Raw genomic sequence first — 27,489 nt, 5'->3', positions numbered from 1 at the left:
AAGCTGTCAAAGGGAGGCTACTTTGAAGAATCTCAAATCTCAAATATATTTTGATTTGTTTAACACTTTTGGTTCCATATGTGTTATTTCATAGTTGTGATGTCTTCACTATTATTCTGCAATGCAGAACATAGTAAAAATAAAGAAAAACCCTGGAATGAGTAGGTGTGTCCAAACTTTTGACTGGTACTGTATGTATATATATATTATATATTTACTGTATATATACTGTAAATGTATTTTTTATTAATACAAATTAAGAGGTTTTTTTTACCTTTGAATGTCAGTTATCTAAAATCTTGTCAACTTTGATTTTTTTCAGATTTGCATATGTTGTAGTTTACCTACTTTATATAATCTGAGGTTTTTGTGTTTTTGTGCCCGACATTGGTTGAGAGACACAACTTGAGTACAGGATTGGTGTCATTTCATTCATAGAAATTAAATAATTGACAGTTTAATAACTACCACAAAGATGGCTGCCGGTCCACCCACCGTCAAATGTCTATTTAAATGGTCATGTCTATTCTATTATCTATATTTCTAGAATTTCAATAGGTTTCCTATGGAGAATTGACTGTATATTGTAAAACAACAGATATTTCCATTCAAGGCAACATTCTCTGATGTGTGGTCCGCCAACCATCTTTGTAGTACCATTTGAAAGTCAAAATGTATATTTGATTACCATTTTGTACAGTTATCAGCCAAAACATGAAGGGCCTGTTGTCTCAGCCAATGGTGGGCGTGTCACAAAACCTCAGATTATGCAAACCACCCCTCACACACAGAAACAAATGAAGATACAAAAGCAAATTTTACCGCGTTTTTAGATCGGCCTAATTGACATTTAAGGCTCCAAAATTACATTTAATTTTTGTTTTAAAAAATTCAATAAATGATAAAACAGTTTGACAACCCTGTTTTGAAGCTTTAAATTATATCATCCTTTTCCTTTATGTCTTGAATTCATTCAGGTCCATAGAGTCACTTTCTGAGCACTTCTACAACGGGTACATACGTATGGAAGGTTTTGTTTAAATCAAAAGGGTTGTCAAGAAGTGATCGTATTCAAATGGATTTATCCTGATGGTGCATGTGAATTTAGAGCACGAAAAAAAAAATATTATATGGCAGTGTTTGTTGTAACTGATTTTACAACGATAGATTCACCTGGAGATGACCAAACAATAAATGATTGTTGTGTTCATTACTGAACAAAAAGCTGAGACGTGAATACCTATGTTCATCTACTTTATTGGTATGGTTTTTCTAAGTGTATAATAGATACAGGAATAAAGAAAGGTTGAATAAGGCCGGGATTCAACCCCGATGCACATTGTAGCTCACCTGACATTTAAGGTTATTTCCACATTAGCAGACATTTGCAGCTATTGCCGATAATATGATCTCTGTGAACTGAAACTGGATCATTGACTTTAATGGCAACACTCCAAAATGCACTTTCTATTGAATCCCGGCTTTATTAAAAAATAAACACCAATTATTGATACAGGCCAGGGTTGGACCAACACTCTTATTATTGTCAAATAAGAAATGCGTGTGTGTGTCTGTGTGTGTGTCCGTTGCAAAATGTTTTGCTACGGTGTGCACTAATGAATACGACCCAGGTGTTTTTTCAATCCAACACTTTATGTACTAGGAGAGTACCGTCCACACCTATAGCCTGTTAAGTGGGCGTCACATTCAGAGCTGTAAGTGAAGTGCAGAACCCCTTTCTTCAGCTGACAGCTGTGTGAATGAGTTCCTTGTTCAGGGAAGACCAAACATCTTCCTGCCATGTCATTGTAAAGCACATCTCTGTCCCAAACCTCAAACAGCAGCTGATGACCAAACTCCACTGAGCCAAAGTTGTACGTGGCATTCCATACCGGATCATTATCATCCATGACAGTATCTGTTTCCTCATACATGCCATTGTACCATATTTTAACATAGCCATCAGTCTTTGTGAAGGTATCTGCTCTCAAACCTGCGGCTCTGTGGACCATTACCCTGAGAGTCCCGCGTCCTGCCCGTAGAGGACAACAGTTGTGATCCAGGTTAGGGGTCGGGGAGCAGTTTTTGAATTCCCCCTGGTCTACAGGAAGCTTGTTCTCGTCAATGTACTCTGTCACCATGCTCCTCAGGTTGGCACTAACCTCTGGATCATCAACCAGGTGGTGCAGGGGGAATATAGCATAGGAGACCACATCTGGATTATCATGCAAGCTGTTCATCCAGCTATGGTATGCTTCGGACGGGTCCTGGTGGTACAAGATATCGGGAAAATACTTTTCCCCACCTAGAACCTCAATCTTATGGCTCATAAAGCCCTGGTAGAAGCCCATGCTCATGTTCCCCTTTAGGAGGTCATCACATTTGTTGGAGAAGGAGGCGTTTGCTGGGAGGAAGCCTAAGGCCATTTTCAGCTCAACATTTAAGCAGGTCTTTATCTCGGACTCGGAGAAGCCCTTCAGGGTGGCCAGGCAAGTACGGAAGGCAGTGACGCGCCTCACCCTACCACCCAGCTGTACCTGACGGATGTAATGAGTGCCGTACGTGTCGATCAACCGCCGGTACAGCAATTTGCTCTTGTTGTCAAGCTCCTGTGGCAGCCTCTTGAGATGTTTAGCAAATTCAGCGCTGAGGTCCGGATGGTCTGCCAGCCTGTAACTGGAAAATCAACAACGGGGCACGTGGATCTACATCAACCCCTTTTCATTGAGAATACTCAGCCTGGTCCCAGATCTGCTTGTGCCGTCTCATGTCAACTCTCATGGTCATGGTCATGGTCATGTTTGGCATGACACCCACCATAGATGTTTGAAGTACAGCACGAACAGATCTGGGACCAGGATAGACGAAACTGTATACTGCAATGATTAGTGATTCAGTAAGTTGTCATAATGATATCATATGCGTTGTAATAATTCATGCAAATAGAACGACACAGATTAACCTCAGCATAGATATTGAATCTATTTAGTGACAGTGAGGTAGATTAGTCTATAGAAAACAACTGTCAACAATAAAGCCCTTCCCTACCTGTAGTATGTACAGCTGATCTCATGGGTAGCAAAGGTGGCCTTATCCACACTGTGCTGGGATCTGGCAAACTTGGCCATTTCGGAGCGGCTGCCCCCCAGCACTGCCTTGCCATAAGTCTCTAGCCTCAGGTCCATACCCCAGTTGTTGTTGATGAGGGAGCTAGAGCTACGTAGTAGGGAGTCCACCGAGTGGTGCAGGGCACTGGATAGCTGCTTGCTGCAGCGGCTCAATGGACGCCAGTCCAGCACGGCAGAAGGCAACCTCTGGACCTGTCCCTCCTGGAAGCGGTTCTCACAGAGAACACATGTGTGGTTGTCAGACAGGTGGGCTTTGACGTTGATGACGTAGGCCCCTTTACGACGCATCCTGACCACGTCAAAGCCCTCCCCCGCCAGGTTGTAGCCAGGCACAAAGGGGGCTTTCTCACACTCTGACCCCGATCCAGTCCTACAGGCTCTGCTGCTGGGCATCTGCACCAGGACGGGCAGACTCAAGGTATAAAGGAAGAGACTTCGGAATGCCATGGCTCCTGGAATTTACAAAGGTTATTATCATTATCATTTCTTGTACTATAAACAGTGTCTACATTCTTTAAAACATGTAAATGCCTCCCCAATGCAATGAGATGTTGTTTCACAACATCTTCTAAATCAAAACATAATTTTTTAAATATTTCCATAGCCCCTCTTCCATAGCCCCTCTTCCATAGCCCCTCTTCCATAGCCCCTCTGCCATAGCCCCTCTGCCATAGCCCCTCTTCCATAGCCCCTCTGCCATAGCCCCTCTTCCATAGCCCCTCTTCCATAGCAACCCTCCATAGCCCCTCTGCCATAGCCCCTCTTCCATAGCCCCCTGTCATAGCAACCCTCCATAGCCCCTCTTCCATAGCCCCTCTTCCATAGACCCTCTTCCATAGACCCTCTTCCATAGCAACCCTCCATAGCCCCTCTGCCATAGCAACCCTACATAGCCCCTCTTCCATAGCCCCTCTGTCAGAGCAACCCTCCATAGCCCCTCTTCCATAGCCCCTCTTCCATAGCCCCTCTTCCATAGCCCCTCTTCCATAGCCCCTCTGCCATAGCCCCTCTTCCATAGCCCCTCTTCCATAGCAACCCTCCATAGCCCCTCTGTCATAGCAACCCTCCATAGCCCTTCTGCCATAGCAACCCTCCATAGACCCTCTTCCATAGCAACTCTCCATAGCCCCACTGCCATAGCAACCCTCCATAGCCCCTCTGCCATAGCAACCCTCCATAGCCCCTCTGCCATAGCCCCTCTTCCATAGCCCCTCTGTCATAGCAACCCTCCATAGCCCCTCTTCCATAACCCCTCTTCCATAGCCCCTCTTCCATAGCAACCCTCCATAGCCCCTCTGTCATAGCAACCCTCCATAGCCCCTCTGCCATAGCAACCCTCCATAGCCCCTCTTCCATAGCCCCTCTGCCATAGCCCCTCTTCCATAGCCCCTCTTCCATAGCCCCTCTGCCATAGCCCCTCTTCCATAGCCCCTCTGTCATAGCAACCCTCCATAGCCCCTCTTCCATAGCCCCTCTTCCATAGCCCCTCTGCCATAGCAACCCTCCATAGCCCCTCTGTCATAGCCCCTCTTCCATAGCCCCTTTGTCATAGCCCCTCTGTCATAGCCCCTCTGCCATAGCCCCTCTTCCATAGCCCCTCTTCCATAGCCCCTCTGCCATAGCAACCCTCCATAGCCTCTCTTCCATAGCCCCTCTTCCATAGCCCCTCTGCCATAGCCCCTCTGTCATAGCCCCTCTTCCATAGCCCCTCTTCCATAGCCCCTCTGTCATAGCAACCCTCCATAGCCCCTCTTCCATAGCCCCTCTGCCATAGCAACCCTCCATAGCCCCTCTGCCATAGCCCCTCTTCCATAGCCCCTTTGTCATAGCCCCTCTGTCATAGCCCCTCTGCCATAGCCCCTCTTCCATAGCCCCTCTTCCATAGCCCCTCTGCCATAGCAACCCTCCATAGCCCCTCTGTCATAGCCCCTCTTCCATAGCCCCTCTGTCATAGCCCCTCTGCCATAGCCCCTCTGTCATAGCCCCTCTTCCATAGCCCCTCTGCCATAGCCCCTCTGTCATAGCAACCCTTCCATAGCCTCTCTTCCATAGCCCCTCTGTCATAGCCCCTCTGCCATAGCCCCTCTGTCATAGCCCCTCTTCCATAGCCCCTCTGTCATAGCCCCTCTTCCATAGGCCCTCTTCCATAGCCCCTCTGTCATAGCAACCCTTCCATGGCCCCTCTGTCATAGCCCCTCTGCCATTGCCTCTCTTCCATAGCCCCTCTGTCATAGCAACCCTTCCATAGCCCCTCTTCCATAGCCCCTCTGCTCCTTCTAGAAAAGTGTTACAAATAACATACATTAAATACAGATTCACAAATGGGGCTAAGATTACCAAAGATCAAAGATAATATACAGTGTTGTTGTATATTGGTCTACTCTTGTTTTGTGTCTAAATGAGGGCACACCAATAACCCCCTCCACACTGAAAGGCTAAGTGGAGCACAAAATCTCACTACAGCTCTGCCTGCAGCTGTAGTGGAAACAGAACCGTGTACACTCCTACCTACCTACCTTTAAATCATCCGACTGCGTTTGTTTTCGTCTCACCCTCTCTTCTCAGTGAGCAGTAGTGCTTTGCCTTTGGAAATTCACGACACCCGTCTTCTCTTGTAAAAAATGCCTGCTGCTGCACAAAATATTGTTTTGCTGCTTCCTCCTGACATCCATAAGCAACGATGAACCGAACAACACTTGGTCCTATATCTGGTTCTGTGGGGAACGCTTCTTCGCTGTGCTGAATGTCAAGGCCATTGTGTGGCTAAGGGACTTCCCCTGCTCCAGGCCTCTCTTCCTGAGGTTAGACAGATTTCCACGGCTGAGTGGTTTTGTTTTGATGTGCACAAGCTGACAGTATGAATCCCAGATGAGTGTGGGGGAAGGTTTTCACAAGACTCAGAGTGGCATGGGCATTCTGCCTCTTTACGGGAAGCTCAGTGTGTGTGTGTGTGTGTGTGTGTGGTGTGTGTGACTGTATGCAACTGTGTGTAACTGTATATTTATGCCTGTCTGTATACTAATAACAAAATCAACTCCTTGTCCTCAGCTTCTTCATTGTCTTTTTATGTTCAGGGGGAAATTAGGAAGGCTTTATTGAGGAAGATTTAAGATGATATGTGTTGTGATAGCAAATTAGGCAATAGTATTTTACAAAAATAAAATAAAAAATTACAATGATGAGTCTCACTTTGAGTCTTGAGAGATTATACAGTTTATCAAAGATACATGTGACCTGCTTTGGCTACATATACATTCATATATTCCACTTCCCCACCACAATACTTTTGAAGGAGAAGAAATATTCTGAGGGGGACTGCGAGGTCTGTGAAAACACGCTAGAGGTCACCAGACTATAATGTCCTATAGCGAACCCTTGTTGGCCTCTTTTAAAGTACAGCTGTGACATTTCACAGGATGAGTAACTTTAATGAATATTGTGTTAGTTGTTTTATTTTCATGTCCAAAAGCATACCACAAGCTAATTAAAATGTTATAACAGAAAACAATAACGCTGTTGAATCATTGTCGATTTCAGGATAAACATTCTCAATGGAAAGAGAGAAAGCAAAACCACAGGATAAACATTCAACTAAAAACATCACAAATAGGTCAATAGATTTTTTTCACCTTTTTTGCCATACATTCATTAACAGTGTTGTGTTGTGTTGTGTTGTGTTGTGTTGTGTTGTGTTGTGTTGTGTTGTGTTGTGTTGTGTTGTGTTGTGTTGTGTTGTGTTGTGTTGTGTTGTGTTGTGTTGTGTTGTGTTGTGTTGTGTTGTGTTGTGTTGTGTTGTGTTGTGTTGTATTGTATTGTATTGTATTGTGCTGTGCTGTGCTGTGCTGTGCTGTGCTGTGCTGTGCTGTGCTGTGCTGTGCTGTGTTGTGTTGTGTTGTGTTGTGTTGTGTTGTGTACTAATGTATTGTGTAGTAAATCCCTGGTGAAGGCAGGAAGCTGCCAACACGTTGGTGTCTTGTTCTAAATAATTTGCGTCGCAGTAAATTTGTGCACATTTTCCATCTTATACCTACCAGTATTTGAGATGATTGATCGTAAAGGGAAAGCAAGAGTGAGAGGTTGATTATACAATACAGCACAGTTATCTCAAAGCTGTTTTCTTCTTAATATGTAAACTGTGTAGAATGTGGTCTCATGGCAACAGGGTCTGGGTCATTGTCTCAGAGCCCTGCTCTTCTTGACTCTCCACACCTCCCTCACTCTGCCCCTCACTGTGGATCTCCTCATATCCTCTCTCCCTCCCAAACCTTGAGACCCTCCTCCGTCTCACCAACAGCACAGCCCCAACCACCACCAAGACAACCAAGCAAATTACTCCAAAGGCCACACCAGACTTCTGCCCCCCTGTCATCTGTCCCGAGGCTGGATCGAACACCTGCACCATACTCTGGATCTCTGTCACCTTGGCCAGCTTCCACATCTTGGTCTGTCCCACCCTGACCCACGCCCGATCTCCCTCGGTCATCACAGCCACCGTGTTAGTGGCAGTCATGCTGATCAGTGGAGGACGAGTGAAAGGTGGCAAGCGTACAGGCAGCAGCTGGCCACCTGTGAACAAGCCAGACTGGACACAGTAGAGCACCTGGCAGCCATCACTAACAGTAGCCAGGTGCTGGCTGAACTGGGGAGGGCAACGGGGTTGATCCTGTGCAAGGGGGTTGTTAGACTGGCAACTGAACAGGCCTCCAAAGGGGACTGAAAACCTGGTGGAAGTCTCATAGTCATTGCTCAGGCAGATCATCAGACCGTTGGACAGAAGCTTCATTTGAATGTTGAAGTTTGGAGGGCAGCTCTTAGTTTTGGTGAGAGGGTTCAACAGGGATGGGCTATAGAGTCCCCCAAATAGGTATCCTGAGAACTCTGGGGTTGCCTCATTGGTGGAGCACCAGTAGGTGTCAATGCGAGCGGAGCGGACATGGTAGGAATCTCCACAGACATTGTCGCAGCAGGTTAAAAGCAGCCAGCAGCCATGGCAATGCCTGTGGCACTCATACGTGCTGTAGCTCTCCTCTCTCACCTCAGAGCGTAACAGGGTGGCTTTGTAGGGCTGACCACATGAGTAAGAGCCTGTGTCGGGGTTCTTCTGAGCCAGGGCTTGGCAGATTGGGTCTGCATCCCCAGTGAGCTTGGTGCACTGCTGAAATACCCCACCGAAGCTGAGGTTGGTGGCCGGACCCTCGCAGGAGCTGTCGTCCATATTGGCTTGGAAGTTGAAGTTCTTGGAGTCCGGTTTAACGCAGCCAGGGTGTGTGTTAACGGTATAGTAGCGCTGGATGGCCTGACTAACAGACAGTGCCAGTTTGCCGATGGTTGGTTCAGGGAGATCGGGGAAGGTAATCCGGTTGAGGAAGTAGTGCAGAGGCAGTCCTGCCCGGTCGATGCCCACCAGGTTGTTCTTGGTGCTCTCCTGCCACTTCTGCAAAGTGATGCCTGGGTAGAAGGGAGCCCCACCATGGCTTTGTATAATGGAGTAGGTGATGTTGCCCTGATAACTATGTGACTCGGATGTCTCTTGTGTGTCCTTGCTGCCAATGTCAAATTTGACTTTATCAAAGAAGTTAAGACCTGCCGATGCCGAAACAGAGAACTTCGCCGTCTCACTGTCGGACACGTAAGATGAACGGAGATAGTCCTCTTGCACTAAGGCGGCCCCCGCATCAACACTTGTTATCACATGGGTTCCATAGTCCAACACCATCTTCTCAGATAAATACACTGCCTGTCGAGTCTGGTTGTTTTCTATCGCGTCCGCGATCTCCTCAGCCTGGTGGGCAAAGCGGCCATCCAGAGTGAAGTCAGGGTGAGCCTTTACCGTGTATAAGAAGTTACGCACCTGGAAGGGAGCAATCAGTTCTTTTTACTTCACCTTTAACCAGGAAATAACCTTGAGGTTTGGTGTAATTAATTGCTAATCTAGAGATCAAACTATACTAAGAAAAAGGTACACTATCTAGTACTGACTGTTCAGAAAGCCTTAAAGGACAGGATTACTGTAATAACACGACATGGATACATGGATATTCCACTCTCTCTTTTTTAAATCTAGTAAGGGAGACTTACTACAAACTATGTCAAAACATAAATACTTTTTTATCATTGCCGAGATGAATGTATATGATATTAAATAGATAATTAATTGTTTTAAAAAGTATTGTTTCTTTATGGAGAAACTCACTTGTACACGAGCGGTGACAGAGCTCCCATGGACCTGGTGAGTCTTCACCCGCTGATTCTCAACGGAGAACTTAGCATTGAGCACGGAGAGGAAGGACACGTCTGAGTTGATTGAGAAAGACGTGGAGCTGCGCTGTTCCAGCCAAGTGTTGATGATCTCAGAATTGGTCTCCACACCAGTGAGCTTCTGTGGGATGACAAACACCTCATCCGGGATGAGGTAGAATCCATCCTCCGTGGTCTGGCACTGGGAGAAGCTGAAGTTCATGACTCGTCCCATGTCCATGTTCCTCAGGTTGTCCCATCCCCCTCCTGGGAGCACCTCCAGGGCTGGAATGGACAAGTTGGTGCGACACTTACGAAGTCCATTATTCGGAGGAGTGAGTGGGTGAGGGACACACTGGTGGAGCAGGGAGAGAACTAGCAAGGTGAATGCTGTCAGACCCAGAGCTGTGTCAGATGCCATAGCTATGTCATGTGTGGGTGCTGTGAGAACAAGGTGAAAGAATATGATGATTCTCAATAGCGGATGTGTTAAAAGTAGGTTTCAGTCACAAGATCACTGTTAACTTGACTTTCAATTTCCTCAAATAAAATGCAGAACAATCACAACAGCTTTCAGATAAGCCACTGCCAGTCTGAATAATTGAGTTATTTATGTGTAAAAGCTTCCCCTTTCTAAAAAGTGTGTGTGTGTGTGTGTGTGTGCAAGTTGCTATCATCTAAGTCAAATTTAACTTACACTAAAAGCAGATAATGATACCATCACAAAATGTTAATCATTCTGAGAAATAACATAACACTTCAGGTAATAGTAAATTGACCATCATTATGATCAATCAAGTCATGCACAAGCATATACAGTCAGGTCCAAAATGATTGGCACCCTTGATATAGATGAGCAAAAAAGACTGTATAAAATATAGAATACAAGTACTGAGCTATATTGTATGCAAAAAAATTGGGAAATTATATTATTTTATGCTAATACAGTTGTATAAGGAGTGGCTTTCAGGACAGGTCTCTGGATGTCCTTGAGTGGCCCAGACTCAGGAGAGACCTGAAAATAGCTGTGTTGCGATGCTCCCCATCCAACCTGACAGAGCTTGAGGTTTCGTTCTTAACTGACTTGCCTAAAACAATACAGGTGTGCCAAGCTTGTAATGTCATACCCGTGAAGACAAAGAGTCTTCAACAAAGTGCTGAATAATTAAGTGATATTTCAGTTTCTTAAAACTTGTTTTTGCTATGTCATTATGGGGTATTGAGATAGATTGATGAGGGACATTTAAAAAAAATCTATTTTAGAATAAGGCTAACGTAACATAACAAAATGTGGAAAAGGGGAAGGGGTCTGAATACTTTCCGAATGCACTGTAATAAGCAGAAAAGAGCCCCATACCTACTGTAAAATATGGTGGTGGATATTTGATTGTATTGGGCTATTTTGCTTCCACTGGTCCTGGGGCCCTTGTTAAGATCCACAGCATCATGAACTTTAACCAGTACCAGGACATTTTAGCCAGAAACCTGGTTGCTTCTGCCAGGAGGCAGAAACTTGGCTGCAGGTGGGTTTTCCAGCAAGACAATAACCCCAAGCACACATCAACATCCACAAAGAAATGGTTAATGAACCACAAAATCAACATTTTCAAACTTGACCCCCATTGTAAACCTGTGGTATGAATTGAAGAGGGCAGTCCAAATCCGCAGTCCTGACTGTACACCTGTCATTGATTGAAGGACTATAGTTTGCATAATGGTCAAAAGTCTGTGTTGTGTGTTTACCTGTGTGTGCAGCTGAACACTGTATACTGGAAACACTCAGGTTTGTTATTTTAACTAAAACAAACCATCTTAAATACCTCATTTGTTTTTGCATGGATTCCGCGACGCAGTTTGCTTTTAACAGCTAGGACCACTATTTCTTGTCCCGGAATCCCGCTCAATTGACAGGTTAAAGTCTGCTTGAAAGAGCAGCTAACCTAGCTAAGCTGCTAACGTTAGTCATCAAGCTAACAAAGTTAGTCCCAGATGAGTTTTCCAATGGCGCTCTCTTCATCTGGAGAGGTAAATGAATGGTTCCAGCTCTGTAGGAGCTGTATCTACTACGCTTTGTTTCTGGACAAAATGGATCACTCGGAGTTCAAATGAGGCAATTGTTTGCTTGCCGAGGATTGTAGATTTGAGGAGAATTCCTTGATCACGCACTTAGCCAGCCTACGTAAGAAACTTCGGAAAACGCAGAGTGGAATGTTGACCTTTTCTACGCTGGTGGCTAGACAGCGTTTGAGCAGGTTGGATATTTCTCTGTCTTGTCGTTTGTCGTTATACAACTGACCGGTGTTGCCCTGAGTTGGTTCGCCAGGGGAGCCATCTCCTGCCTCTCCTCCCCCATCTGATAGCGTAGTCGAAGGAGCACAGCAAGAGGAGCATGGCTATCAACGATGGTGGCATGTCACAAGCCGTGGAAGCCGAAAACAGCAGCCTGCTGCAAAGCAGCCTACTCTCCCAACGAGAGGCCTGGAGTGGATACAAACAGCATTACCAAGCTGCTTCTGAATGTACTATGCCAGGACATGGATATCGATTCTATCGTAGTCCATGTGGGTTTTAATGACATTATGAAGGGCAGCTCGGAACAGCTGAAACTGGATTTCAAAGAGCTGATTGACTCTCTGCTAGACACGAATAAAAGACCAAACATATCTGTCCCTGCTCCTTCTCAATCGTGGCATTGAACACATTAGCAGGATTCTTTCTCTTCACAACTGGCTGCATGATTATTGCGGATTAACCCCTCTGGGATATGTCTGGCCAGAAACCAGGGAAAATGTCTGGCCAGAAGCCAGGGGAAATGCAGAGTTCCAAATTCAAATAAATTACTATAAAAATCAAACTTTCATTAAATCACACATGCAAGATAGCAAATTAAAGCTACACTTGTTGTGAATCCAGCCAACATGTTAGATTTCAAAAACGATTTTCGGCGAAAGCAAACGATGCTATTATCTGAGGATAGCACCTCCATAAACAAAGAGAGAAACCATATTTCAACCCTGCAGGTGTAACAGTATAACTTTAGACCGTCCCCTCGCCCATACCCGGGAGTGAACCAGGGACCCTCTGCACACATCAACAACAGTCACCCACGAAGCATCGTTACTCATCGCTCCACAAAAGCTGCTGCCCTTGCAGAGCAAGGGGAACCACTACTTCAAGGTCTCAGAGCAAGTGACGTCACCGATTGAAACGCTATTTAGCACGCACCGCTAACTAAGCTAGCCGTTTCACATCCGTTACACAGGCGCAACACAAAACGCAGAAATAAAAATACAATTCATGCCTTATGTCCCATAAACATCACAAATGGTCCTTTTGTTCAATTAATTCTGTCAATATATATCCAAAATGTCCATTCATTTGGCGCATTTGATCCAGAAAAACACCAGTTCCAACTTGCACAACGTGACTACAAAATATCTCAAAAGTTACATGTAAACTTTGCCAAAACATTTCAAACTACTTTTGTAATACAACTTTAGGTATTTTTTTACGTAAAAATCAATAAAATTGAAGACGGGATGATCTGTGTTCAATACAGGAAGGAAACAAACTGTAGCTAGCTTTCTGGTCACGCGCCTCTATCGAGCAATACACTTGAAGTGACCCTCGTTCAAGATGGCCGTACCTCTTCATTACACAAAGGAATAACCTCAACCAATTTCTAAAGACTGTTGACATCCAGTGGAAGCGATAGGAACTGCAAGAAGGTCCTTTAGAAATCTGGATTCCCAATGAAAACCCATTGAAAAGAGAGTGACCTCAAGAATATTAAAGAATATTTGTTGGTCCGTGGTGTGTAATGAGGAGCAAACAGACGTTGCACTTGACACATTTATGAAATAGTTTATCCCAGTTACTAATAAGCATGCATTCATTAAGAAAATGACTGTTTAATTGTATTACATTTTTTATTTCACCTTAACCAGGTAGGCCAGTTGAGAACTGAAGTTCTCATTTACAACTGTGACCTGGCCAAGATAGAGCAAAGCAGTGCGACGAAAACAACAACACAGAGTTACACATAAACAAACGTACAGTCAATAACACAATAGAAAATATCTATGTACAGTGTGTGCAAATGTAGAAGAGTAAGGAGGTAAGGCAATAAACAGGCCATAGAGGCAAAATAATTACAATTTAACATTAACACTGGAGTGATAGATGTGCACATGATGGGCAAGTAGAGCTACTGGAAAATAGCAAGAGGATAAATAACAATATGAGGTAGTTTGGTGTGCTATTTACAGATTGGCTGTACAGTAATCGGTAAGCTGCTCTGACAGCTGATGCTTAAAGTTAGAGAGGGAGATATAAGTCTCCAGCTTCAGTGATTTTTGCAATTCGTTCCAGTCATTAGCAGCAGAGAACTGGAAGGAAAGGTCGGAAAGACGGGTGGGTGTTGCTATGGTGACCAGTGAGCTGAGATAAGGCGGGGATTTACCTAGCAAAGACTTATAGATGACCTGGAGCCAGTGGGTTTGTTGACAAATATGTGGTGAGGGCCAGCCAACGAGAGCATACAGGTCGCAGTGGTGGGTCGTTTTTGGGGCTTTGGTGACAAAACTGATGGCTGAATATAGTGTTGGAGGCTATTTTTTAAATAAAAATCAGTCAAGGATCGGTTGGATAGTCCGTTTTACGAGGGTATGTTTTGTGAGTGAAGGAGGCTTTGTTGCGAAGTAGGAAGCCGATTCTAGAGTTAATTTGAATTGGAGATGCTTAATTTGAGTCTGGAAGGAGAGTTTACAGTCTAACCAGACACCTAGGTATTTGTAGTTGTTCACATATTCTAAGTCAGAACTGTCCAGAGTAGTGATGCTAGTCGGGCGGGTGTGGGCAGCAATCGGTTGTAGAGCATGCATTTCGTTTTACTTGCATTTAAAAGCAGTTGGAGGCCGCAGAAGGAGTGTTGTATGGCATTGAAGCTCATTTGGAGGTTTGTTATCACAGTGTCCAAAGAAGGGCCAGATGTATACATAATGGTGTCGTCTGCGTAGATGTGGATCAGAGAATCACAAGCACCAGCAAGAACGACATCATTGATATATACAGAGAAAAGAGTCGGCCCGAGAATTGAACCCTGTGGCACCCCTTAGAGACTGCCAGAGGTCTGGACAGCTGGGCCTCCGATTTGACACACTGCACTCGATCTGAGAAGTAGTTGGTGAACCAAAACAGCAATAGACAAGGCATATTGACATTAGGGAGAGGCATGTGTAGCTGAGTTATCATAGGGTCCAGAGAGTAGCAATAGATAAGTCAGGGAGCCAATTCGGTAGTCGCTACTACACTAGGCAAGCTGGAGACACAGGGATTCAGACAGCTAGCAAGCCGGGGATAGCAGATGGGCCTACGGCAACGTCGTAACGGAAGAGTGTTGAAACCACCTCGGACAGTTACGTTGGCAGACCAGTCGTGATGGATCAGCGGGGTTCCGTGTCGGCAGTAAAGGGTCCAGGCCAATTGGCAAAAGAGGTATTGTAGCCCAAGAATTGGCTGATGGACCTCTTCGGCTAGCCGGGAGATGGGCCTAGCTCGAGGCTAGCTCCAGGCTAACTGGTGCTTGCTTCGGGATAGAGACGTTAACCAGGAGTAGCCACTCGGATAGCAGCAGTGTGTGTGTGTGTGTGTGTGTGTAAAGAGATAAAACAACAGTAAAAAGACATTTGAAAATAAGACTAGCAAGGCTATATGCAGTCACCGGTTAGTCAGGCTTATTGAGGTAGTATGTACATGTAGGTATGGTTAAAGTGACTATGCATATATGATGAACAGAGAGTAGGAGTAGCATAAAAAGAGGGTTTGGCGGGTGATGGGACACAATGCAGATAGCTGTCTATGCAGATAGATGTCCCAGTGATGTACTGGGCCGTACGCACTACCCTCTGAAGTGCCTTGCAGTGGGAGGCCGAGCAATTGCCGTACCAGGCAGTGATGTAACCAATGTTGCAGCTGTAGAGCCTTTTGAGGATCTCAGGACCCATGCCAAATCCTTTTAGTTTCCTGAGGGGGAATATGCTTTGTCGTGCCCTCTTCACAACTGTTTTGGTGTGTTTTGGACCTATCTAGTTTGTTGGTGATGTGGACACCAAGGAATTTAAAGCTCTCGACCTGCTCCACTACAACCCTGTCGATGAGAATGGGGACGTGCTCGGTGCTCCTTTTCCTGTAGTCCACAATTATCTTCTTAGTCTTGGTTACGTTGAGGGATAGGTTGTTATTCAGGCACCACCCGGCCTGGTCTCTGACCTCTGACAGATAGGCTGTCTCGTCATTGTCCGTGATCTGGCCTACCACTGTTGTGTCATCTGCAAACTTAATGATGGTGTTAGAGTCGTGCCTGGTCATGCAGCCGTGGGTGAACAGGGATTACAGGAGGGGATTGAGCACGCAGCCCTGGAAATCCAGTGTTGAGGATCAGCGTGGCAGATGTGTTGCTACCTACCCTCACCACCTGGGGGCGGCCCGTCAGGAAGTCCAGGATCCAGTTGCAGAGGGAGGTGTTTAGTCCCAGGATCCTTAGCTTAGTGATGAGCTTTGAGGGTACTATGGTGTTGAACGCTGCGCTGTAGTCAATGAATAGCATTCTCACATAGGTGTTCCTTTTGTCTAGGTGGGAAAGGGCAGTGTGGAGTCCAATAGAGATTGCATCATCTGTGGATCTGTTTGGGCGGTATGCAAATTAAATGGGTCTAGGGTTTCTGGGATAATGGTGTTGATGTGAGTCATTACCAGCCTTTCAAAGCACTTCATGGCTACGGACGTGAGTGCTACGGGTCTGTAGTCATTTAGGCAGGTTGCCTTAGTGTTCTATGGCACAGGGACTATGGTGGTCTGCTTGAAACGTGTTGGTATTACAGACTCAATCAGGGACATGTTGAAAATGTCAGTGAAGACACCTGCAAGTTGGTCAGCACATGCTCGGAGTACACTTCCTGGTAATCCGTCTGGCCCCGCAGCCTTGTGTATGTTGACCTGTTTAACGGTCTTACTCACGTCGGCTACGGAGAGCGTTATCACACAGTCGTCCGGAACAGCTGATGCTCTCATGCATGCCTCAGTGTTGCTTGCCTCGAAGCGAGCATAGAAGTGATTTAGCTCATGTCACTGGGCAGCTCGCGGCTGTGCTTCCCTTTGTAGTCTGTAATAGTTTGCAAGCCCTGCCACATCCGACGAGCGTCGGAGCCGGTGTAGTATGATTCAATCTTAGCCCTGTATTGATGCTTTGCCTGTTTGATGGTTCGTCGCAGGGCATAGCGGGATTTCTTGTAAGCTTCCGGGTTAGACCTTGAAAGCGGCAGCTCTACCCTTTAGCTCAGTGCGAATTTTGCCTGTAATCCATTGCTTCTGTTTGGGGTATGAACGTACAGTCACTGTGGGGACGACGTCCTCAATGTGCTTATTGACAAAGCCTGTGACTATTGTGGTGTATTCCTCAATGTCATCGGAAGAATCCCGGAACATGTTCCAGTCTGTGATAGCAAAACAGTCCTGTAGTTTAGCATCTGCTTCATCTGACCACTTTTTTATAGGCCGAGTTACTGGTGCTTCCTGCTTTCATTTTTGCTTGTAAGCAGGAATCAGGAGGATAGACTTGTGGTCGGATTTACCAAATGGAGGGCGAGGGAGAGCTTTGTACGCATCTCTGTGTGTGGAGTACAGGTGATCTAGATTTTCTTTCCCTCTGGTTGCACATTTAACATGTTGATAGACATTAGGTAGAACTGATTTAAGTTTCCCTGCATTAAAGTCTCCGGCCACTAGGAGCGCCGCCTCTGGGTGAGCAGTTTCCTGTATGCTTATTTCCTTATACAGCTGACTGAGTGCGGTCTTAGTGCCCGTATCTGTTTGTGGTGGTAAATAACAGCCACGAAAAGTAAAGCTGAGAACGCTCTAGGAAAGTGCAGACTGGCAGGAATTGGCCGGGCTGAGGCTGGCTGATGTCCAAGTTAACGGTGAGGACCGCTAGCAGTGGCTAACTGACTACAAGCTAGTAGCTAGTTATCTGGCTAGGTTCTGATGGGGGTTCCGGTTCTAAAGTATAGAAATAGCAGATCCGTACCACATTGGGTGAGGCTGGTTGCCGTAGAGAATATTCAGTCTGTAGATGGAAAGTGAGATTAAAATATATATGAAATATATACGAAGAAAACTATATATACACTGGACAGGATGCGACAAGACAAAACACAAGTCCGACTGCTACTCCATCTTGGACACTATCTGTAAAAACGTTTAAATCCTCTTGGATTGACAAGGAATTGAAAAATTGTATTTTTGAGAGGGATGAGGCAAAAGGAATGGCAAATAAGTCTGTCTGCAAAGGACCTCCAAATTACTGATGATTGGCTGAGAGAAATTGATGATAAAAAGATTGTGGGGGCTGTTTTGATAGACTTCAGTGCGGCTTTTCACATTATTTGACATTAGCACAGATCTGTCTTTTTAAACGACTAGCACAAAGCTCAGACACTCATGCATACCCCACAAGACATGCCACCAGAGGTCTCTTCACAGTCCAGAACAGACTATGGGAGGCACACAGTACTACATAGAGCCATTACTACATGGAGCTCTATTCCACATTAGGTAAGTGATGCAAGCAGAAGATTCAGATTTAAAAAACAAATACAAATACACTTTATGGAACACGGGACTGTGAAGCATAATAACATTCGCACTATTCACACACGTGGATTTTGGGTTGTAGATATGTGGTAATGGAGTATGGGCCTGATGGCACACACTTAGTGTGTTGTGAATTCTGTAATGAATTTATAGTAATGATTTTAAAATTGTACAATTGCCTTGGTTTTGTCGGCCCCAGGAAGAGTAGCTGCTGCCTTTGCAGGAACTAGTGGGGTTACCTAATGAACACAAATATAATGAACTAGACCATTGTGTCAAAGTGGAACAATGTTTTGTTAAGTATATTAAAGTTCACTGCAGAGAACATATCAGACTTGATTTGCAGATATGAAACTAGGATGTGAAAGAGGAACCAATCTTGTTAAATGAGTTTCATGCATGTTTGGAACAGTAATCCGGGTATGTGTAAAGGCTTCTAGGAGTAGTGGGTGGAGGAGTCAGGCGCAGAGAGCAGGGTAGTTCAAAATGTGGATCTCTATTCCAGGAACAGAGTAATGGTCATGCCAAACACAAGGGCGCTGTAACGGTTTTCTTTAGGTGAAGGAGAGTCGGGCCAAAATGCAGCGTTGTGATGATTCATATTTGTTTAATAAAGGAAAAACTATACATGAATAAACTACAAAATAATGAAATGAAAACCTAAACAGTCCTATCTGGTGCAAACACAGAGACAGGAACAATCACCCACAAACACAGTGAAACCCAGGCTACCTAAATATGGTTCCCAATCAGAGACAATGACTAACACCTGCCTCTGATTGAGAACCGTATCAGGCCAGACATAGAAATAGACAAACAAGACATCCAACATAGAATGCCCACCCAGCTCACGTCCTGACCAACACTAAAACAAGGAAAACACACACGAAAGATGGTCAGAACGTGACAGGCGCATAAATACCAAGTCCAACAAACAGGAGGAAACTGTCCGGGAAAACGGAATCCACAATAATCCACACACCATGAACCGGGAAAAACAAGCCCGCACAACAGCAGGCGGGCCTACCGGGTTTAAATAGCCCAAAACAAAACACAAACAAGAAACAGGTGAAACTAATCAGAAAAAACTAACTGAAACAGAAAAGGGGATCGGTGGCAGCTAGTAGGCCGGCGACGACGACCGCCGAGCGCCGCCCGAACAGGAAGAGGCACCATCTTCGGCGGGATTTGTGACAGTATGATTCATAGGGGATTTCACAGTGGTCCATTAAAAATGTATAATTAAGCCTACTATAAAATATATGTGACAAGGTGAGATAACAACATGCAGTCTTATCAATCATTGCCCAATCCCAAAAAATATACTGGATGTATGCTGAAAATCAAACATAAAAAAGTTAAAGGGGATTTTGGACTTTTTAATTAATTAAACCCACTGATTCTTGAACAATATAACTTAGTTCAATTGTTGTCAGAAAACATAATATAATATAGTTTTACTCCATTGGTTGTAAAACTATCATATTGATGTCATGTATGGTTGGTCCTTGCATTTATATCCCTGTCTACGAATATGGAAGTGGTTACGTTTTTTCCAGCTCCTTAGCTGTTTACCGAAACAGTGACGGGGTGTCTGCTTTGTTACTGTTATTGACTGAAGATCGCTCCTTAGCTGTTTGATTTTCTCTTCAAATTGTAGGCTTACAGTATGTCATATTGTGATATGAGCCATACTCAATAACAGGAGATCAGGCCTTGGTGTTGTTTATTCATGGCTCTGTATATGGGTTTATCTAGGCCTCCTGAGTGGCACAGTGGTCTAAGACACTGCATCTCAGTGCAAGAGGTGTCATTGCAGTACTGGGTTTGAACCCAGGCTGCATCAAATCCAGATGGGATTGGGAGTCCCATAGGGAGGCGGACAATTGGCATAACGTTGTCTGGGTTTGGCTGGGGTAGACTGTCATTGTAAAATAAGAGTTTGTTCTCAACTGACTTGCCTTGTTAAATGTAAGTTTTTTTTTAGCAGTTACAGTATGTGTTATTGCTATATGCATGGGTTATTGAATTATAGTCTAGTCTGATCACAGTTTGATTTTGGATGCTAAACCAGCCAACTCTTTAATTCTGAAACGGATATTAATCTGATCACCAGGATTGACCAAATAAGATGATGTCTACATTTGGAAACCGATGTGTTGGCTGGTACAGTACATACCTAATCAGGACAACTACACCACCCTAAATGGCTGAATCAGGATATGACCCAAATACTGTCCAATAGATGGCAGCAAAACCCTGCAGAGGCTTGCTGTCCATTTTCCTGATATGTATCGAGTTTGCAATGGGCTTGTTTTACATTCTGAATGGAGGTTCTAAACTGTATTCATGCTTATCTTGAATGAATATCTGAGAGACAGTGAATTCCAGTCGGATGTAAAATGTTATGGTTCATGCCATGACATCTGGTGGCTGTTCAGGAGGGTGCATCTTTGAATAATGATCCGTTAATGAATTGCTGGACAGTTGTGTATATGCCGTGCAATGCGAGACCAAAATATTGCCTCTCTCCTAACCCCACAAAGTACAATAGTAGCCTAGGCTATACAGTGTGAGGCCCACAATGCACTTTGATGAATGCCGATCCATGTGGTAGCCCACCTTTGTTAAACAGGCAGTTGAAATTGGCTTTATAGTCCTGATACCTGACAAAAACTATAAATTGGCTTTATAGTCCTGATACCTGACAAAAACTATAAATTGGCTTTATAGTCCTGATACCTGACAAAAACTATAAATTGGCTTTATAGTCCTGATACCTGACAAAAACTATAAATTGGCTTTATAGTCCTGATACCTGACAAAAACTATAAATTGGCTTTATAGTCCTGATACCTGACAAAAACTATAAATTGGCTTTATAGTCCTGATACCTGACAAAAACTATAAATTGGCTTTATAGTCCTGATACCTGACAAAAACTATAAATTGGCTTTATAGTCCTGATACCTGACAAAAACTATAAATTGGCTTTATAGTCCTGATACCTGACAAAAAACTATAAATTGGCTTTATAGTCCTGATACCTGACAAAAACTATAAATTGGCTTTATAGTCCTGATACCTGACAAAAACTTAAGACTAAGCATTTTGGCTATTCAAGCTCAAATATACTGAACAAAAATATAAATGCAACAATTTCTACGATTTTACTGAGTTACAGTTCATATAAAAAAAAATCTGTCAATTTAAATGAACTCATTAGGCCCTAATCTATGGATTTCACATGACTGGGAATACAGATTGGAATGTTGGTCACAGATACCTTTAAAAAAAAAGTAGGGGCATGGATCAGAAAAGCAGTCAGTATCTGGTGTGACCATATCTGGTGTATCTGGTGTATCTGGTGTGACCACCATTTGCCTCATGCAACGCTGCACATCTTCTTCACATAGAGTTTATCAGGCTGTTGATTGTGGCCTGTAGAATGCTGTCCCCACTCCTCTTCAATGACTGTGAGAAGTTGCTGGATATTGGCGGGAACTGGAACACGTTGTCGTACACATCGGACCAGAGCATCCCAAACATGCTCAATAGGTGACATGTCTGGTGAGTATGCAGGCCATGGAAGAACTGGGACATTTTCAGCTTCCAGGAATTGTGTACAGACCATTGCGACATGAGGCCGTGCATTATCTTGTTGAAACAGCAGGTGATGCCGGCATGTTGAAATGGCACAACAATGGGCCTCAGGATCTCGTCACGGTATCTCTGTGCATTCAAATTGCCATCGATAAAATGCAATTGTGTTTGTTGCCCGTAGCTTATGCCTTCCCATACCATAACCCCACCACCACCATAGGGCATTCTGTTCACAATGTTGACATCAGCAAACCACTCGCCCACATGACGCCATACACGTGGTCTGCGGTTGTAAGGCCGGTTGGTCATACTGCCAAATTCTCTAAAACAACTTATGGTTGAGAAATTAACATTCAATTTTCTGGCAACAGGTCTGGTGAACATTCCTGCAGTCAGCATGCGAATTGCACGCTCCCTCAAAACTTGAGACATCTGTGACATTGTGTTGTGTGACAAAACAGCACATTTAGAGTGGCCTTTTATTGTCCCCAGCACAAGGTGCACCTGTGTAGTGATCTAGCTCTTTAATCATCTTCTTGATATGCCACACCTGTCAGGATTATCTTGGCAAAGGAGAAATGTTCACTAAAAGGGATGTAAACAAATTTGTGCATCAAATTTGAGAGAAATAAGCTTTTTGTGCATATGCAACATTCCTGGTATGTTTTATTTCAGCTCATGAAACATGTCTCGTTTACATTTTTGTTAAGTGTAAATAAAATAATTAAAAATACTTGAGCAGAGAGCATGACTTAGCCACAGAGGATCATTAGCTTCTTTAAAATATTGCTGTGGATTGTTTCAAATCACAAGCGAGTCGGCCTATGCCTATTGGGGAGGTCCGCAATTTGGGCAGCACACGTGGCAATAGGCCTAGCTGATTGTTGAGTTGCTTTTCAGTGAAAATGATCTAAAATATGTGTACATTAATTTATGTCAATGCATGTATTAATTAGTCATTAACCGTTCTCTTTGTCGACGTGGAAACGTTGTCTGATTTCTGACCACCACTAATAATAAGCGGAGCTTCTAAGTCATTTTTGAAAACCATTCGACAATGATTTTGAGAAATGTTATTATTGAAATGCAAATATGAAAATCATAACTGGCACGCAAATCGGTAGAAATGGTCGGGGAAATTATTAGCGTCCCTCAAAGTGAAACTCACGTGCTGCCTATGTCAGCTACCGAAGTTAATCAGACATTGCCTTATCTTGGAAAGTGCAGTTCATATTTTTCCTCATGATCAGATCAGAAATTGACCAATAGGCCTACACATTTGAAATCGCTAATTATCATGACAATTTAGCCCACTGAGGGAAACTCCCAGACAACAGTCATGAGTAGCCTAATTTTATTCCAAAGGCTACTGTCCATTTTACTTTGACCTGTCCTGTTTTTAGGATATGGTGTGTTTGTGAACATGTTCATTCATATTCACATATGGGTTTGGCGGATGCCAGGAGAACGCTACCTGCCCCAATGCATAGTGCCAACAGTAAAGTTTGGTGGAGGAGGAATAATGGTCTGGAGATGTTTTTCATGATTCAGGCTAGGCTCCTTAGTTCCAGTGAAGGGAAATCTTAATGCTACAGTATACAATGACATTCTAGACAATTCTGCGCTTCCAACTTTGTGGCACAGTTTGAGGAAGGCCCTTTCCTGTTACTACATGACAATACTCCGTACACAAAAGAAGGCCTATATAGAAATGGTTTGTCGAGATCGGTGTGGAAGAACTTGACTGGCCTGCATAGAGCCCTGACCTCAACCCCATCGAACACCTTTGGGATGAATTGGAATTCTGTTCTACTACCCAGGCTTAAACGCCCAACATCAGTGCTCAACCTCACTAATGCTCTTGTGGCTGAATGGAAGCAAGTCCCAGCAGCAATGTTCCAACATCTCGTGCCAGAAGAGTGGAGGATGTTATAGCAGCAAAGGGGGGACCAACTCCATATGAATAATGCCCATGATTTTTGAATGAGATGTTAGATGAGCATGTGACAACATACTTTTGGTAATGTAGTTTATTTTTTTATTTTTTTTTACCAGTAATGACCAATACCAGTGCCAACCTTGAGCAGATCATGTAAGCTAATTTCGTTTGCTTGTTGTTGTTGTCACATGGATGCACAACATTGCATTCCCTCTTCAGGATGGTGTCACTGATTTGAAGCTCCTGATCCCCTAAGAACATTCTCTGTAGAGTAAAGAATCTCCTGTCAAGCCAGGCCTTTATCTTTCTCCCCGTTACAGCCAGTGGGAGGATCTTGTCATTGCTTTTGCTTTTTGGGGGAGAGGGTTCTAGGCTGACTCAACGCTACGAAAAATGCGCCATTTGGGTGTGCCAAATGCAATTCTGTAGCCTACAACTTGCCAGAAAACGTTAATGTCACACCCAGGGTTTGTTCATTGATATTGTTATCTGGTTGCATAAAGGTTACACCCAAATGAAAATCCCGCCGAAGCGCTTTCATAACTTCAGCAGATTGCACGCTGAATCGCCCGTCATCAATCTACGGTTGTCCCCCAAAGCCATTTGGCAACTCCTGTGTCTTCATAACCATTCGTTGATTTAAACTATCAAAATATAAAACCCAGATAACTAAATTAGCCGATTCTCAAATCACAATTAAATATTTGTAACAAATAAGTGTAGCGCTTTCAGACAATTTGCGGAATTATATGCCAATACTTTTCATTTATTTACTCGGTGGTGAGGTGAGAGAAACGATGAGATAAGGACAATGATCAACGGCTTTGTCAGGGTCATGATGTTAACATATTTGATAGAATATGAGAGGATAATGATTTCGTTCCTCTCAATGATCTTATGTCAACTCCGCTGGGCATCAACAAAAGGTGAAACATTGTGAAGAGGTAGGCTATATTGATGACACGTGTTCACACACATTAACCCAGAGAACCTGTTTTTGCTATTAGATAACAGCACCAAGGGATGTTTCGCGTCACACCCTATTCCACTCAATGTTGTCAGACATGATTAGGTTAAACTCTGCAATCATCTACTCAATATCAGTGCTGCTAAATGATTGGCTGCTGGCATGCTCCACGTGTACATTTGTTTACACAATATTCTCTGCCCAAAAGGTGGTCTTTAGGCTTGTTGCGCGTAAACATTAGCATAGCCTATGCTTAACACGCATCTTGGAAGTGCGTAATGGTGTGCGTAAAGCTACACATGGCATCTTCTCCAAGCGCTCCAAGGGAACGTAAATAAAAATTACCCGCAACTAATTTAAATACGTCGGACTGGTTTCAATGCAGCACACAAGCCATTTCAGTCACAACCGTTGCAAATGTTTCTTAACTTTTGAATAGGCCATGCCTGCATCGCGCGCAAAATATGATTTAACGTTATGCCAATATATGAAAGGCGCCAAAATATTTGGGGTTCATTTGGACTATTTAAGTATTCCAAAACGGTATAAAACATTGCTTTCTTTGTATGTTGTTACAAAACCTAAAGTAATTTCAGTGTTTTCAGTAGCCTAGTTTTTTAATAGGCCTACTGCAAATACCTACAGCCTAATTAATGATAATATCATATAGGTCTACGATGCCTAGTTAATTATTGGTACTTATGATTGATAATGTGTTATTTTAGTTACAATAATACAACTATGATTGAATGGTAACACCCGCCTAACTCTTCACTCCCTTCACACGTTGCAGCTCGTGCGTAAATATGAACTAGGCCTAATAGTAGTTGAACTGTTTTATCAGGCAGGACGACTTTTCCGTGCAATTAAAAACTTTTAAACACAGTTTACATATTTTCGTATTAATTATCTGACTGACATAGTTGAACAACTGTTGTAGCCTATTTTGGTTTAGATGGTACTATTCAATTTCGCAATTGAGTAATGCAATGGAATCCAGGCTCCCAAACTGTAATCATTCATTTACTATTCAAAGTAGGCCAATATAGGTTAAATTCAATGATTCCACAATAAAACATTCAACAATTTAAATTAAATAATTTAATTGTTTTTTCAAAAAATATTTATTGTTTTTTTAAACAATAATATCCATGAGCCTCCCCTATCTCCACATTCATTAAAAGCGCAAGATAGGTAACAGTGTCAGCACTGTAAAAAAAAAAAAAAAAATCCACTGTTAGGACAAAAATAAACTGCTAAGCAAACTTATTAAAGTTCATGAGATGGATTCTTCGGATGTACAAATGCGCTTGAGGCCTCTTAAGCTGTTCAGGGAGAATAAATTCCACGGTCTTCCACGAGTAACTGATCGAGTAGGTCTACCGTAGGCCTATTTCTTAGGAGTAGCTTTAGCCCGGGTGGATTTGGCGAGTCTGCGCTTGGTCTTCCTGGGGCTCTTGGGCTTTTTTGCTGCAGCAGGTCTTTTGGCCTTCTTGGGACTCTTCCTTTTGGTTTTCTTTGGGGACTTCTTGGCGCCCGCTGCCTTCTTGGGTGACGCTCTCCTGACCTTCTTGGCCCCCACCTTCTTGACTTTATTCTTGATAGGTTTTTTCTTTTTAGCCACAGCTTTGTTTTTGTTAATTTTGAAAGAGCCGGATGCCCCAGTGCCCTTAGGCTGCAGAAGATATCCTTTGGCCACCAAACGCCGGACAGCCAGTTTGAGTCGGGCGTTGTTCTTCACAACATCATAGCCGCTGGCTGCCAAATACTTTTTGAGAGCCGCAAGAGACACACCACTTCGGTCACTGGATGCTGACATAACCTTCAGGATGCGGTCAGATACGGTGGGTCCAGTCTTCTTGGGCTTGGATCTCTTTTTAGTAGTCGTGGCTGGTGTCGCCTGGGGAATTGCAATCACCCCAGACATGTTCTCTGTTATGGAGATGTAATTGGCTGAAGATGCTTGAGAGATGAATGTCTTGGAATGAGTGGAGTGATGGGTGACATGCCCGTTTATGAAGATGTGATGAGAACCGTGTAGATTCAATCATTGTCCCTAGGCGCCTTTTCTCCTGTCAACACCTGACTTGTGTTTTCTTCCTCATACGAAATGTGTATATTTTATTCGTAAAATCCACTAGATCTGTATAATCATCATATCATAAGAATCAGCACAAACTGTACTTTTTATTTTTACCATAGTACCACCATTATTCAAAAGCCTTGCCAGGTAAATTCTTAAATTGTTCATGGGCAGTAATTGAGCACCATTTCAAGGTTGACCTTTTCGACATTTTGACTAAGTTATGTAATACAAACGTTTGCGTATGTGCTTCAGTAATTCCATACTCTTATACAGACATATACCTAGTACATTTTCAACAACAAAAAATACTCGATTGATACTGCACTGAATAATTAATAACATTTTTAGATGACCATAAAAGCACACCGAATGACTAACCTGAGACGAGAAGCTTCATCTAAATATATATTTTTCGAAAATAATAAACATGATATGTGAGTTTTTGACGAGTGAAAATATTTGTGTTATTGTTTGTGCATTAAAGTACAATTTTACTGATATGTTATTTTTGTACTTTTTTGGGCCTACTATAGCAGGTAGTGGGACTAATTCTGGAAGGCTTACTTGCGCTCAATGGAACCACGCCAAAAAAAGGAGTTAACAGTATTGCATGGGTGGTGATAGAGAAAAACATTACAGTTTCACATTCAGCTTGTCACATCCAGGCTTTTCCTTTGAAATCGCGGGTCTTTTTTTGCGCTGTTTTAAACTCAACTAAACACTGGAAATACGACCATCAAAACCCCAAGTATAGGCCTGTATTAATTTCAGTTCAATAGTTGTTTATGTTGCTTCATTTTCGTTTTACAATATAGCTTAGGCGTATTATTATTGGTGGGAAAGTTTTATGTAATTTAATAATGTAGCTTAATGTTTATTT

At 43.5% G+C, this 27,489-nt stretch overlaps 3 protein-coding genes across 3 annotated transcripts; all 3 read right to left on the bottom strand.

The window, feature by feature from the left end:
* Nucleotides 1–1,241: 1,241 nt before the first annotated feature.
* On the bottom strand, nucleotides 1,242–6,100 carry prf1.5 (perforin 1.5). Its single transcript, XM_021605221.3, has 3 exons — nucleotides 5,645–6,100; nucleotides 3,049–3,580; nucleotides 1,242–2,676 (listed from the first exon to the last, which is right to left on the bottom strand). The coding sequence occupies exons 2-3, from the start codon at nucleotides 3,573–3,575 to the stop codon at nucleotides 1,653–1,655; spliced, it is 1,551 nt and encodes a 516-aa protein (XP_021460896.3). The 5' UTR covers nucleotides 3,576–3,580; nucleotides 5,645–6,100; the 3' UTR covers nucleotides 1,242–1,652.
* A 217-nt stretch (nucleotides 6,101–6,317) lies between these two features.
* Nucleotides 6,318–9,952, bottom strand: mpeg1.1 (macrophage expressed 1, tandem duplicate 1). Its single transcript, XM_021605220.3, has 2 exons — nucleotides 9,322–9,952; nucleotides 6,318–8,979 (listed from the first exon to the last, which is right to left on the bottom strand). The coding sequence occupies exons 1-2, from the start codon at nucleotides 9,784–9,786 to the stop codon at nucleotides 7,279–7,281; spliced, it is 2,166 nt and encodes a 721-aa protein (XP_021460895.1). The 5' UTR covers nucleotides 9,787–9,952; the 3' UTR covers nucleotides 6,318–7,278.
* A 15,657-nt stretch (nucleotides 9,953–25,609) lies between these two features.
* LOC110525245 (histone H1-like) lies at nucleotides 25,610–27,099 on the bottom strand. Its single transcript, XM_021605219.3, has one exon. It carries the CDS (start codon nucleotides 26,448–26,450, stop codon nucleotides 25,914–25,916), a length of 537 nt encoding a protein of 178 aa, XP_021460894.2. The 5' UTR covers nucleotides 26,451–27,099; the 3' UTR covers nucleotides 25,610–25,913.
* Between the last annotated feature and the right edge of the window lie 390 nt (nucleotides 27,100–27,489).

The sequence above is a fragment of the Oncorhynchus mykiss genome, chromosome 6 (assembly GCF_057628025.1).
Source record: "Oncorhynchus mykiss isolate SJ-2025 chromosome 6, ASM5762802v1, whole genome shotgun sequence".
Classification (NCBI taxonomy): domain Eukaryota; kingdom Metazoa; phylum Chordata; class Actinopteri; order Salmoniformes; family Salmonidae; genus Oncorhynchus; species Oncorhynchus mykiss.
Note: the sequence above shows the minus strand (reverse complement) of the source record. Positions and strands in the feature narration are given on the sequence as shown.